Genomic DNA, 15290 nt, shown 5'->3' with positions numbered 1-15290 from the left:
CTCGTCTGCTACTCTTATATTATAAAAATATTAAACATCCAATTGCCTTTACGCAAACCCGTAGCGCATCACTAGTGACACTCATCTTCATAGTTCAAGGTTACCAACATAATAATCATCAGATGTAATCCGTCTTATGTCGAATAGTTTACATTTGTATGTTTAATTCATATTTTGGTCACGAATCCATTCTATTTATATTCATGTTATACGTATTCCACTGTTTTATTGCTTTGTTTTGGTTTTTGTGGGTCATTCTTCGAAATATTTGTCGCATGTCACACGCTTGGATAGGTAATGAAAAAATAATCAACGGGTTGCACGGGGAGTGCCGCCAGAAGTGAAAACTTTCCAAACCTAACCTAAATAATAAAATATAATAAATAAAAGATGAAACTGACACTCATTGACATATTTTTTCTATGCTGACACCGGATGACGGATGATTTTGCAGTTTGCTTTGCCGTCTTACTATTTTCGATCAAGCCACGTGCCCTGATGCGAGTTTAACATTTTTTTACCCATCACAAATAGTGCACAACGCTGCTAAAGAAGTTTTCACTTCAAAAAATTAACCAAAAAATATAACCGACTTTCATGTCACTACTAAGTAAAATTAATTTAACAAATTGTTGATTTAGTACATAGTTCTGAACTAGTAAATAATTCGCCAAGTACGAGTCGAACGCGCACATGGAGGCTTCCGTACCGCCATACATTATTTTTTTACTTATTTGTATTCATTTTATTATTTTCAACAATACTTAGTTATATAACGCAAAAATAGACGGCTTTGGGGTAATGTTGAATGATACGTAAACAACGTATAATAAAATGAAAATAACTATATTAAAATATGTTTTATGGTTCTTATTTGTATTTATTATAATACCAGTTATTAGTCTTCTTAGGATGGTTTAACAGTTAAATCGAAAAATGCCGAAAAATACCGGTTTGTTGTACGTACCCTTTAATATTCAACTTTATTTTATTTTTAGTATTTGTTGTTATAGCGGCTACCGTTATGTATCCCCTGTAAAAATTTCAAGTGTCTATCTATTACGGTTCCGGAGATACAGCCCTGTGACAGACGGACAGACAGCGAAGTCTTAGTAATAGGGTTCCGTTTTTACCCTTTGGGTACGGAACCCTAAAATGGATAATTTCCACGATACGGGACCCACTGTGAAACTAGCCGCAAACAATGGTGCTTGAATTATGTCGAACGGTTGCCAAATCGCTAAATAATCGCTTTATACTTTAGTTTTGAAAATAGGGCTTTAAAATGAAAATACAACACCATACAGATTCATATTTATTGCATCTACTCGTACATTAACAACTAAGAAAGGGGACCTAGGATTGACCCTTAATGTACTCCCTATTGGTTTCGTAGAAAAAGTCCCAGAATGTGAGACGCTGGTTGAAGGGCCTCGTCCCCAGGGTCATGTTCGTGGTGATGTCCAGGTAGTGCAACCTGTCCTTGGTGACGGGTAACCACTGGACTGGCAGGACGGTCGATGTTGATGGGGTAGGATTCCTGAGGGAATGGAGAAGCTTTATGTCCTCATAATTCCATACTAGGTTTAGGTTGTAGAATTAAGATGGTAGAACCCTCTGTGGTTCGACTCCGCTTCCAAAACAATACCTATTTCTGCCTTATAACTGTTGTTATACTGATGTGTCTAGCATTGGTAAGGCAGACATACATATCCGAGGCGTTTCAACTTAGTCCTAATTACCGCCACGAGTAGGCCGTGGAACTATGATATAGTAGGCTTGGTACTTGGAGTGCAAATGCACCATCGTTACACCTCTTTCTGCCTAAATCACTGATGTAGTGCTAATCTTGTGTGGTGTGGTATGGTGGTTTGAAGGCGGTATACCTTAGCAAATTCAAATGAGGCTTTGTGACTTAGTTTTCAAGAGTAGTCTATTTATTATTACTGATAAGAATACTATTAATACTATTCAGATAGTTGGACAGTGTCCGTTGCCTCCCGTTGGGCTGTTGTAAGGCACATTCACGTTAGGCGTTTAACTTAGTCTTCATGAGTACCAGCATATTTGTGTTTAATGAAAAGGATCCTATTTAGATATATTAACAAGTGTCTATCAATTGCAGTGACTACTTCACTTAACACATAAACCTTACAGAGAATAGTAGATGTTATTGTTTCCCCAAAATATCTAAACTAGTCTAATAGTGGTAATAAGGTGGTAGAAGCCTTTGTGGTTCGACTCTGGCGGCACCACCGCTACATCTATTTCTACCCAATAACAGCAGTGTTAGGCACTGCTGTGTTCCGTTTTGAAGGGTGTGGTAAGGGAGACAGGCTTTTCCGAGGCGTTCCAGCTTAGTCTTCAGGGGTAGCGGCGCATCTGTGGCCGACCTCAGGTATATCTAATCCTATCTGGGATTGATTACAGATGTCCATGGGCGGCAGTAGGCATCAGGTGGACTGCATGCTCGTCTGCTACTCCTATATTATAAAAAAAAAAAATCTAAACTAATAGTTGCATAAATATGGTGAAAATGGAAACTGTGTCTCTTATTATTATGTCTGAAAACTCACCCAAATTTTGCAAAATTTGTCCAAAGCGTCGTCATTCTGTCAATTATCAACTGATCTTCAGGGCTGGGCGTGTTCCTAAAAAGATCCATATCAAACAGATATCCCAGCTCGTCAGCATGAGACGCACCGCCCTCTGTGATGTTCATCATTGTCCTCATCATGTTCCTACCACCTTTGAACGAGAACACGTAATGGTAGACATCACCGCCATAATCCAAGTACTTGTGAATAGTCCTCTGTGTCGGATGAACGAAGAGGAAGTCCGATTCGAAATCGGTTACAGGACGTCGTAACTTGACGCTCATGGGCTCGTCTCCAGCGTAAAAACGATGTGTCAATCTCTCCATTGCTTTGTGTTTGTCGCCGAAATTGAATCCTATACCCATGTTGTAATTAAATATGTCTAAGGTCTGAAAAGCGATTGCGGGTAGATTAGCATACGTCATTAAACTCTCGTCGTCGTTATACCCAGAGAGAAGAGGAATGTCCTTCGCTCGAGGGACAGGAGTGCTAACAGAATGAACAGTCATAAAACTCTCGACGCCCGGGAATTCCTTTTCGACGCACGGCACGAACCTCAATCTCAAAAGTGCAGTGGCTCCAACGACACGATTCGTCGATTGATTCGTCAACAAATTCAATGCGGCGTTCACGTCGTTTGTGTTAAAGCCTAACACTCTAGCCAGTCGTAGCGGCGCATTTAAATCGGGTTCCTCTATCGCCCAAGGGGATAGCGATGTCCCACTCTGCGTGATGACTTTGTGAAAGAGCCCATCATCGGAATGTAAGAGATGGAAGTCAGCGGATACGCCGCCAGCACTTTCGCCAAATAACGTTATATTTTCTTCATCACCACCAAACGCTCCAATGTTTTGTTTTATCCACCTCAAGGCGTTCAACTGATCTTTCAACCCTTGGTTGCCTGGTACGTCAGCGGTGTTCAAACTCATGAAGCCGTACACACCTATTCTATAATTTAAGACGACTAAGATGACGTCATGACGGGTCAAAAACTTTGGTCCGTAAGTGCTTTTGACAGCAGAGCCCATCATAAATCGACCCCCGTATATGAAGACGAGGACCGGTAGACGGTTCTGAGTAGTGTCAGGGACATAGATGTTTAAGGTCAGACAGTCCAGAGAACCGTGGATGCCTCGCGAGCTAACTTGTGGACATGCAACGGTTCCGTCGAAAGCGTCGAAGATGTCATCGAATGTTGGGTTTGGGACCGATGCCTGCAAGAAAAAGTGAATTTGTGTAGTCGATTCCAATTAGTAGGGTTGATCCAATTGTGAGGAAGTAATCTCGCAGAAGGAGGCTGCGGAGCGGGAGAGAGAGAAATCCTCAGACCTCCCAATCCGCAGCCGTAAAATCGGGCGTAGGCGAAGGTTTCCCCACGCCCATCTCCTACCCCCATAACGGAGGCATTGGCGTAGGACACCGGGGTGTTCTACGTCAAAAACGCCATTAAGCCTCGAGGTGGCGCGCGCGGTGTTCCCGCGTGCACCTCAAAGATGAGCGGATGGAGCAGCTCCAGCTCCATCCCGAACCGAGACGGGCCCGGACGTGGGCAAACGCCGTCGGGATCGCGGACGAGTGCTATTAGCGTACCCGTGGTCCCGACAAAAGGCGTCCAGAGGAACACCGTGGGGTTTTAGCCGGTAGGATTCCGGCATATCCTCTCCGCTACACCCGTTGCTGAGAGGAACCCATGAAGGGTTTCCCCACGGAAAAAAAAAATAAAGTGTTGATCCAATTGTGAATGGTACTGCCTACATCTCTGAGGAACTCTCTAAGATTGGTCGTAGAAAATGTTAGGAGCACCGAGAGTCGTAGAAAGAATAACTATTTATGGGAAATTTAAGTTTTTACACTTACTTTTGCTCAACAAATGTACAAGAAATTAATTTTGACTCTGTGCTCAAACACTTTACTATCATTGAGTCTCGCTACAAAACATGAATTATACTGCAAGTTTCATTTGTACCAAATAGTAACAGACGAAACAGACTGAATGGTAATAATTCCGTTTTGAAAAATAAACTTTAATAAATTGGTGTGCAATAAGTTAAAAAATCTTTGGAATATAAAATGTATTCTCGCTCCTTCGATATCCCAATGCTTTATTTAATATTCAGGGGCTTAAAATATCAAATGTATGTACTTACACCAAACGGATTCCTCTTGTCGATGGTAGCGTACGGCACGCCCAGGAACATAGAGTAGTCCCCATCTTCAGACCTCTGACCACGGATCGCGCCAACCGTGGTGTTCACAAGTGGATAATCTTCAGAGGTAGAGAACACATGACCAATTGCAACTGTTAGAACAGTCACCAAAATAAACGGAATGGTATTTGAAGATCGCATTTTTGGAAATTGACAGAGCTTTGATGAATTATTTAGCAGAATTAGAATTTTTAAGATTACTGTAAATCATAGAACAGTTGTTAAGATTAAAGTTATTAAAATTGAAGATTTTATTATGAAAAGGAAAGAAGGAAAGGATTAATTTGAACAATTTAATATAAAGTATGTCTGTCTGTAATTTTAAAATAGTTTCGCTTATATTTATGCTAAAAATATGATATTGTGCAACTTTAGCAGCCAGGAAAAGTACTTTTTAGTTCAGATGAAGGATAAGTAGGGGTACAAAGTAGTAAAATAGTAGAAAGAGAGAGAGAAATAGAGATAGACAGAGAGAGAGAGATAGTAAAGGAAAATTAAAATTAGATTTTATATATGCTAACAAAAGTGACGTCTATAGAGTAGAAGTAATTGAGTTGTAACTGATTGTTCATATCAAGATAAATGATATAAGAATTGTTATTTACGATAAAGGTATGATAAAGATTGTAATTTATAACAATTTGATTAGTTTGTAGATATTTTGAGATGATTAATCATACATTTTTGATTAGATTGTTTTTGTCAGGGCAGTCAGGGCTACTGCCCCGGGGTCTCCACAAGAAAGAGGCTGCCACTGTAGAAATAAAAAAATATCATAATTTTGTCATCATTGTTTGCATTTGCATTGCATTTTTACTGAAAATAGCTACACTTAACTAATTACTATATTGAAGTAATTTTATTTTGTGGAACTACATTTTTGAAAGCCATGACCCAAAAAAGATTGTTCCTGTTATTCGGAAAATATGTAGGACCCTAATTATAATTTTAAAGTTAGATAGTTGGTTTTAAACTTTTCGAAATTCATTAAGAGATGGCGCACTGAATCACGCTATCGAAATTTTCTCAACTTTCTTATCATATACGTGCTCTGAACTGGAACTGTGAGAGCATGGCCTCTTCTGGGCACGATCGCTTAACCCGAAGACATCTCCAAAATAGACAGAAACAAAATAGATACAAGTAAATAATATTTATTTCTTTAAATATAATTATTCATTAACGCTTATTTTAAAAAATCTGATGCAACTAATCCTTGCTAAAGCGAGGAGACATGGCCTAACACATATTCCTCGTTTGTGTCATAGAAGAAGTCCCAGAAGGTCAAACGTTGATGGAAAGGCCGTGTTGACACTGCCAACGGGTTGGTCAGGTTCAGGTAGTTGAGGCTGTCTCTGGTTACTGGTAGCCATCTGACTGGGAACAGGTCGGTGGTGGTTGGTGTTGGGTCGCTGAAAGAAGAGAAGGAAGAATGAACGCAACTGTGGCTGATCGTAGGCATCTAATTTTGCAAGTTTCTGATTCTCCAATCTTAGTTGATTGCAGATGTCCAATGCAGCAGGCTACTTATCAGGTGGTGGATAGTGATGGTTTAAAGGTGGTAGGACCCTCTGTGGTTCGACTCCGGTGGCTCCACCGTTACATCTATTTCTGTTATAACAGCAGTGTTAAGCGCTGCTCTGTTGTAGTTTGTAAATCATTAGCCGACTTCATACAGGAATCTAATCCTATCTGGGGTTGATTACAGATGTCCACGGAGGCAGCCACTTACATCAGATGGATTGCATGCTCGTTTGCTAATCCTATGTTATAAAGAAACAAGCTGATCCGCCATCTTTGATTTTAAATGACGTCAAACTAATTATGCAGTGTCATCCAAACCAAACGTGTATTTAAATTTCAGTTCAATCGGTTGGGATTTATTGATTTAAAATTCCGTTGCGACAGTTTCAAGTTCTAAGCCTTATAAGTATTTATTTCACAGAAACATTATTTACATTCTATTAAAAAAACCATTCTCGATGCTAATAGAAGCCATGTAAAGATATCTATGCAAATCAAACTTATTTACTTATGCGTAATCTGCTGATCGGAGATTATTAATGTCAGTGGATAACTTAACCTAATTATTTATCAACTAATACCATCAGCATACATATCGATGAGCCGCTATCCCTGAGAACTGAGTTGGAATGCCTCGTATAAGTACGTTTTCCTTACCACACCCTTCAAACCAGAACACAGCAGCTCTTAACACTGCTATCAGGCAGAAATACGTGTGGTGCCGACGAAGTCGAACCACAGGAGGTTCTACCACCGTCTTATATTTTATTTTTATTTATTTTTATATCTTGTAAGTTTGCATAGCGTTATACTAGCGCCACATTACTTTACAGAATAAATAGGGCCTTGGGTTTTACAATACTTTTACTAATCACGAAGATAGTATGTTCGATAAAATCTTACCCATATTTAGCGAAATTAGTCCAAAGAGTGGTGATTCTATCAATGATGACCTGATCTTCGGCAGTAGGTGTACCAGTGAGGGTCGGCAGATCGAACAGGTATCCGAGATCATCCGAGTGCGACGCACCACCACCTTCAGTTATATTCATATTCAGCCTATTCCTCATCATGTTTCTACCACCGACGTAAGAGAATACATAGTGATACGCCACTCCGTTGTTCTCCAAGTATTTCGCGAGCGATCGCTGGGTTGGATGCACGAACGTGAAGTCTGAATCGAAGTCTGTCACCTCCTGGCGAAGCCTCGCACTGATCGGCTCATCGCCTATATAGAACCGGCGTACGAACGCCTTCATCGCATCGTCTGTTTCGTTGAAAGCAAAACCGAGGTTGATACTGTGATTGAAGACGTCCAATGTTTCGAATTGTTCATCCGGCATTCGACCGTACGTCATCAGCCTCTCGTCGTCCGTATACCCGGCTATTATAGGTATACTTCTAGCTTTGGAAATGGGAGTGTTGATCGGATGTTCAGTAACGAAACTGTCGACGTTAGGGAACGACTTTTCCACACACGGCACGAAACTCAACGATAAACTCGCCGTCGCTTCTATAACTCGTGTTGCTGTTTGGTTCGACAGGAATCTCACCGCTTCGTCCAATTCATCGGTTTCAAAACCCAATTGTCTAGCGATTTTGAATGGGACGTCCAGATCTGGTTCCTGAACGCCCCACGGGCATAAGGATGTACCGCTCTGGAGGATCACTTTGTGGAATAAACCCTCTTCGGCGAATAGTAAGTGCAGATCAACTGATACACCTCCAGCGCTGTCTCCAAACAGAGTTATATTGTCGACGTCACCACCGAATTCCTTGATATTATTCTTGATCCACCTCAAAGCAGCCAATTGGTCTTTAAGCCCCTGGTTTCCTGGTACGTCCGCTGTGTGTAAACACATGAAGCCGTACACAGACAGTCTGTAATGAAAGGAGACGTAGATGACGTCATGACGAACCAAGAATTTCGGTCCGAAGCTGTTCTTCGCTGACGTACCCATCATGAATCGCCCGCCGTGCGTGTAGACCAAAACCGGTAGAGGTTTCCGAGCATTTCTTGGGACGTAAATGTTCAATTGGAGACAGTCCAGGGAGCCGTCGACTCGATTTTGGGGCATTTGTGGACATCTTACGCTGTCCGTGAACGCGTTGAACACGTCGGTGAAATTTGGATTTGGGATCGCCGCCTGTGGAAAATAGATTCCGTATATTGACATTATTATAAAAACCGAAATCCGACTGTTTAAAATATAGCTCATTTCATTTGTACAATTCAGACGAATCCGACAATCCCTGATGTTAAAATCCGTCGAGCCGTTTGTGCTGCAAGGCGTGACAAAGAATGACACTAAAGAGATAATGTATTACGCTGTGATATAGTTTTGTCTTTACCTTTTTATTTATTGAGATTTTATGAATTTTTTTTTTGTTCACGGAAACCTACTTATTCCTTATATGAGCTACTATCCAGTGAAAGTCTCAACAAAAAGACAGACAGACGGATAGAATAATAGATAGACCTTTGATAGATTTTTTGTTATATAGCTGTTATTTTGACATTACAAACAAACACTTCAATTTTATTTAATTGTATAGAATTATATATCTTTATATATACACTTACCCCAAACGGATTCGCCCCAACAACAGCGTACGGTATACCCAGGAACATTGAGTATGTCCCGTCATCAGAATGTAGCCCGCGTATCGCGCCGAGCGCGGTGTTCACCAGGGGGCCGCTCTCGTCCGCGTCTCTAGTGAACACCACTGCGATGGGCACCACGACCACCGCCACGACGACTATCACGAGCACGGGAATTACGATCTTCAAATACCGCATTGTTTTAATTTTAATAGGAATTTGAAGAGAAATTTGTGTCCTTTCAATAACACGTTCGCATGTTTATAATGTTTGATATTAGGACTAACGTTATCGCAAGATAGATTGATTAATAATGACCTGATAATAATGTAAATAATTCTGAAGCTGAATAGCAGATAAATATTTTTTAAATCGATCAATCAATGTTATATTATTGTTTATAGTATTAAAAAGTTGTTTTGTCTTTTTGTTTGTGTAGCTTTCAAAAATAACTTTACTAAAGCTAATGATAGCTATTGCATTTAAAAGTGTATATCTAAACTTATGGCCGTTATTGATAACCAATCTAACCAATGTAACCTACCAACGATTGTCAAATGACGATCTGTGGTAGGTTAAAACACTGGATAGATTGAATATTAATTACAGCGTAAAGTAAACCGCGTATCGCACCGAGCGCGGTGTTCACCAGGGGGCCCCTCTCGTCCGCGTCTCTAGTGAACACCACTGCGATGGGCACCACGACCACCGCCACCACGACTATCACGAGCACGGGAATTACGATCTTCAAATACCACATTGTTTTAATTTTGCTAAAAAATTAAAGAGGAATTTGCGCCGTTTCAATAATACGTCTGATTATAATGTTTGATGTAAGTTCTATCGTAATCGTAAGATAGATTGATTATTAATGACCTGATAATAACATGAATGATTCTGAAGATACAATTTTTTATATCAATCAATGTTATTTTATCACTAATGTTCCAAAAAATGTTGGTATTTTTGTTCGTGGAACACGCAAAAAAAATATTGATTTTAATGATTATTATTGCATAAATGCAATAAGTATCATTAAAATAAAAAATATAAATTTATAGAAAGATCCTTAAGTCTAGGAAGAATAATAATAGTAAAGCTTAAAAAACTAAAAACCACGCTAGAATCTCACAAGGAATATCGTTCATCCTGACGATCCTGATGAAATCGTGCGTTGTCATCGGTTCTTGATAATTGTTCAAAATTTTGAATTAATCTGAACGTTTAAAGAGAGTAAAAATCGAGTTCAAAAATTCCGTTACATACCCAGATTCCCCACATACTGCCGCCCATGGACATCTTCTAAATATATATAACTCAAAGGTGACTGACTGACATAGTGATCTATCAACGCACAGCCCAAACAACTGGACGGATCGGGCTGAAATTTGGCATGCAGGTAGATGTTATGACGTAGGCATCCGCTAAGAAAGGATTTTGATCAATTCTACTACCAAGGGGATAAAATAGGGGATGAAAATATTACTTCGTAACGCGAGCGAAGCCGCGTACAAAAGCTCGTCTGTAATTTATTACCTGGGGTTTACCCAGGTAGGATTAGATATTACTACCTGAGGACTATCTGGAGCGCCTCGGAAAAGTATGTCTCCCTTACACCCTTCAAACCAGAACACAGCAGCGCCACACTGCTGTTATAACAGAAATAGGTGTGGCGGTGGAGCCCCAGAGTCGAACCACAGAGAGTTGTACCACATACATATATACATACAGGTCAAGCTAATTAAGCGTGGTAATAATTATTTTTGCGAGGAATTTGCATCAGCGTTTGATAAAAACATTAGTGCAAATGTTTACGTATTATTCGGTGTATCGCAATTAAAATATCTGTAGATTACTAATGAGTTGATGATGACACGAGTTACATTCTCAAGATAAATATTTTTTGTCAATAGATATATGTATATCTTATATCTTTTATATACAACAGTTTTTTAAATAGAGATTTTTAGTGATATAGTTTTGTTCTTCGTATTCTTTTTAAAAACCTTTCGACACCTATGGAGATGCATATAAAATGTATTGTCCGCTAAATTGTTAAATATCGATCTCTGGTAGATAAAACCATGGATAGATCGATAATTAATAACGGGCGATCAAAATATGTCGAATCTCGGTCTTCTATTCTATATGTTATAATTTTGGATATATTCTAACGAATATTATGAATGCGTATGTGAGTTTGTTTGTCACACTTTCACGCCTTAACTACTTAGTCGATTGTCATGAAATTTTGTACACACATCCCGAAAAAATACCGTTCCCGAGGGATAGATAAAAGCTCTGACCGCAAGCGAAGTTGCGGGTAAAAGCTATTTTATTATAAATAATATTGAGAGGTGTATCCGAATTAATATGGCGTTATTACACTGAATATTCTCGTGCGTAATCTACACTCGCGTTTTCTAACCTGTGGTCCGCGGACCCCTGGGGGTCCGCGAGTATATGTATGGGGGTCCGCGGTGTCATCTCCGGACCATACATAAATTGCTCATTAAATGCAAAACAGTCGCTAAACGAAAAATCAGCAAACCAGTTTTATTAGAAAAACGTGATCTAAGCACACGGTATTTCATAAAAGTAAAAAAGATGCATCCAATGATGTATAACACTATTATTAATCTAAAAAAAAAACAATAACAAAATACATAAATCGGTCTTTCAAATTATGTTTTGGCGGGGATTGTTTTTTTTTTTTTTTGCTCTTCATTTTATTAAGGGGGTCCGTGAAAAATGTGCTTGATTTCCTAAGGGTCCGTGGACTGAAGAAGGTTGGAAAACGCTGATCTACACTAATATTATAAAGAGGAAAGCTTTGTTTGTTTGTTTGGTTGTAATGAATAGGCTCAAAAACTACTGGACCGATTTTAAAAATTCTTTCACCATTCGAAAGCTACATTATCCATTAGTAACATAGGCCATATTTTATATGAAATATATTTGATAAATAGATTTTGAGGCGGTACCAAGTTTTCCGGGTCAGCTAGTCATAGATAAGTATAGGTATCTCACCGCCTTGTAATCGAAGGAAGCCATTAAATGACTTAAGCAGCTGAAAATTCTGTAAGCCGTTTAATGGCTGTTATGGTGTAATTTACGCGGAATAATGCCGACATGTGCAGTTAAGGCACGAAATCGAAGAAAAAGTGCGAAGAAATATCGTTTCATTCGTTTCATTTTTAATATTTTTCAAACATGAAAATAATTGACAGTCACAATTGTCAAAAGGTTACGTTGTCTTGTTAGGAGCGAGTAATCTTTACTAATCTATGTAAGTAATATATAATATCCAGAGATTTACGCCAAATATTAGGGGGTAACTACACTAAATAATTAATGTTAAGCTTAAGTTCAAAGCTCACGTGTGTACACAGCCTTACTCCAAGGAGAATACGCACATATGTAAGCAGTGATCTTCAACTAATTAACGTTTCCCAATAACGTGTATGTGTGTATGTATGTGTGAGTGTTTGTTTATGTTTATGTATGTAAATGAGATTTTAATGTGTTGATGGTTATCGCGTTTTAACACTTAGTGTAAGAAATTAATGTTTGTGCGTGTTTTAGTGTATAGTTGTTTTGAAGGTAGTAGAACCCTTTGTACTTCGATTACGGCACCACCGCCACACATATTTCTATCTAAGCAGTGGTAAGCTCTGCTGTGTTCTAGTTTGAAGTGTGGTAAGGGAGACATACTTTTTCGAGGCGTTCCAGCATAGTCGTCAGGGGTAGCGGCGGCAGTGGCCGACCTCAGGTAGGAATATCTAATCCTATCTGGGGTTGATTACACATGTCCATGGGCGGCAGTAGCCACATGCCATCAGGCGGACTGCATGATCGTCTGCTACTCCTAAATTATAAATGATATATATTAATAATGATGGTGAGTCAGATTTTTGTATAAGCATTTTTGGTATTATCATCATCAACCCATTACTGTCCCACTGCTGGGCACGAGTCTCGTCTCAGAATGAGAAGGATTAGGCCATAGTCCACCGCGCTGGCCAAGTGCGTATTGGTAGACTTCACATACCTTTGAGATTTTTTTTTTATAAATCTCTCAGGTATGCAGGTTTCCTCACGATGTTTTCCTTCACCGTTTTAGCAAGTGATAATCAATTTCTAATACGCACATAACTTTGAAAAATCAGAGGTGCGTGCCTGGGATTTGAACCTCGGACCCTTCGATCGAGAGGTCGAGTTTCTTAACCACTAGGCTATCACTGCACTTTTTGGAAGCATTTCTGGTAGTGTAAGTGAATTTTATACCTAAAAATTAATGCTTTATTCAAACAGTTGAATAGATCTTAATTCTATACTTGACGTCATATTACACATCATCAAACAAAACTTAGTTAATAACGACATCACAAATTAAACCTTACGACACGACACTGCAAATAATATTTTGTTTAGATACGATTTATTTGGCTTGCGCGTTGCACAAGCGCGCGCGGTTGACATTTCGCGGTTCGCTCGTAATAAATGTGAAGATGACATTTATAACACACGATTATGAAAACGGAATCGTTAACAGTTATGTGTTAATGATAGTATAGTGTTCCTGTCGGAATAAATGATATTTTCTAATATTGTGTGCGATCATGTGAAAGATCGCTGTACTACCATCAGTTAACCATTCTCCAATCTCAGGTCTGCTGGAAGAAATTTCTTTAGAAATAAGCAGTGCCTTTGCACTAAATTTTAGATATAAGCTCTCTTTTGTATTGTATTTTTGTGTGCATAAATAAATAAATAAATAAAGATACCAAATTAAAATAAACTATTTGAAAGTTTTAGTTGGAAATATAAAACTTAAAGGTAGGATTTAGTTTCGTATAACAGAAGCACTGCTGTGTTCTGGATGAATGAATGTTGTAACATGTGCTGTAACAAGTAAATGTAAAAAATAAAATTTAAGTAAGAATAAATGGCTATAATAAAAAAAATACCTGTTATACACGACTAGTCGTGTCGTGTACCTCACGTCGTGACTAAAAAACTTTCAACTAAAGCACTTTACTCCATATATCATACTAAATGTGGAGTAAATGTAAAGAGTAAAATCGAAAGTTGTTCTCGATACATAAACTGCCGTACACGACCAATCGTGTCGTCACCTTCCCGTAGTGACTAAAAACCTTTCAAATAACGGACTTGACATGTGATGTATACCAATCAATCTTCGTTTTTATATAATTTAGTTAAAATACCTACATATTGATGAGGACCCCCCGAGGTCGTTCAGAAGGTCGATTGGAGACGGATGCTAGGTTTCATTGATGATTATATAACAGATATTTGTAGAATGAAGCAGTTCTGCGTGTCGGTGTGTGGTGTGGATGACTGACTTAGATAAAGGTGGAACCTTGAACCTTGAGAGAACCCTTTGTGGTTCGACTCCGGCGGCACCACCGCCACACCTATTCGGCCTCATAACAGCAAGGTTAAACCCTGCTGTGTTTTAATTTATTTATTCTTTTGTGTGTTTTTGAGCCATAAAAAAGTTATGTTTCTTCGTATGTTTTTATTCATAATGGATCTTCCGACACCCGTTAGTCCTAAAAGATCCACTTTGAATAAAATCCTGTATCATGGATTAAAGTGGACAAAAAAGTGCAAAAAGATCCATCAATGGATTTTTGCAATGGATCTTAGTGGACATCGCCGCTGTGTTCTGGTTTGAAGGGTGTGGTAAGGGAAGCATACTTATCCGACGCGTTCCAGCTTAGTCCTAAGAAGTAACGGCGCATCTGTGGCCGACCTCACGTTGGAATATTTAATCCTATCTGGGATTGACTACAGATGTCGATGGGCGGCAGTAGCCACTTACCATCAGGTGGACTCCCTCCTTTATTATAAAAAATATCATGAAATTCCTTAGAGCCGTTTCCGAGGTTCAATTCAAATGTATTTATACAAGAATTGGTTTAAAGTTTAAAGGTATGAGAGTCAGAAATTGTTAGAAATGACATTATTTAATTATAGTATTAATTTAGTTAATTATTTTGTGTTATATAATAATAAGTTTACATTTATATAGTCACTGGCTGGTATAGTCCGCGTAAAACTGCTAGTCCGCTTTGAATATAGGAATGAATCGCGTCGCCATAGCAAATTGTATTCTTACACCTGCTCGCAACAACTTCAGAGCGGACTATACGATTGTATTTTGTGCGGGAATATTAAAATGTTGTAAATTGGATCAAGAAATAGTTTTGTTCTATTATTGAATCGGTTAAGTTTTACGATAGGAAAAGACATCCTTGTCGACAAATGGAATCTCCCCATAGCCGTTACGACATGATACTAACCTTTAAATTCCACATTATGTAAGTATTT

At 38.9% G+C, this 15290-nt stretch overlaps 3 protein-coding genes across 3 annotated transcripts in view; 1 reads left to right on the top strand and 2 right to left on the bottom strand.

Moving 5' to 3' along the window:
• alpha-Cat (catenin alpha) overlaps window positions 1-15290 on the top strand; it is a 71862-nt gene that overhangs the window by 36955 nt on the left and 19617 nt on the right. The gene's annotated exons all lie outside the window — the stretch shown is intronic.
• On the bottom strand, window positions 1357-4945 carry LOC140755341 (bile salt-activated lipase-like). Its single transcript, XM_073090535.1, has 3 exons — window positions 4745-4945; window positions 2577-3811; window positions 1357-1540 (listed from the first exon to the last, which is right to left on the bottom strand). Exons 1-3 carry the CDS (start codon window positions 4943-4945, stop codon window positions 1357-1359), a joined length of 1620 nt encoding a protein of 539 aa, XP_072946636.1.
• Window positions 6024-9690, bottom strand: LOC140755340 (bile salt-activated lipase-like). Its single transcript, XM_073090534.1, has 4 exons — window positions 9538-9690; window positions 8913-9113; window positions 7232-8475; window positions 6024-6216 (listed from the first exon to the last, which is right to left on the bottom strand). The coding sequence occupies exons 1-4, from the start codon at window positions 9688-9690 to the stop codon at window positions 6024-6026; spliced, it is 1791 nt and encodes a 596-aa protein (XP_072946635.1).

The sequence above is a fragment of the Epargyreus clarus genome, unplaced genomic scaffold, assembly GCF_041222505.1.
Source record: "Epargyreus clarus isolate Ecla_fem2 unplaced genomic scaffold, WU_Ecla_fem_2.2 ptg000033l, whole genome shotgun sequence".
NCBI lineage: Eukaryota > Metazoa > Arthropoda > Insecta > Lepidoptera > Hesperiidae > Epargyreus > Epargyreus clarus.
Note: the sequence above shows the minus strand (reverse complement) of the source record. Positions and strands in the feature narration are given on the sequence as shown.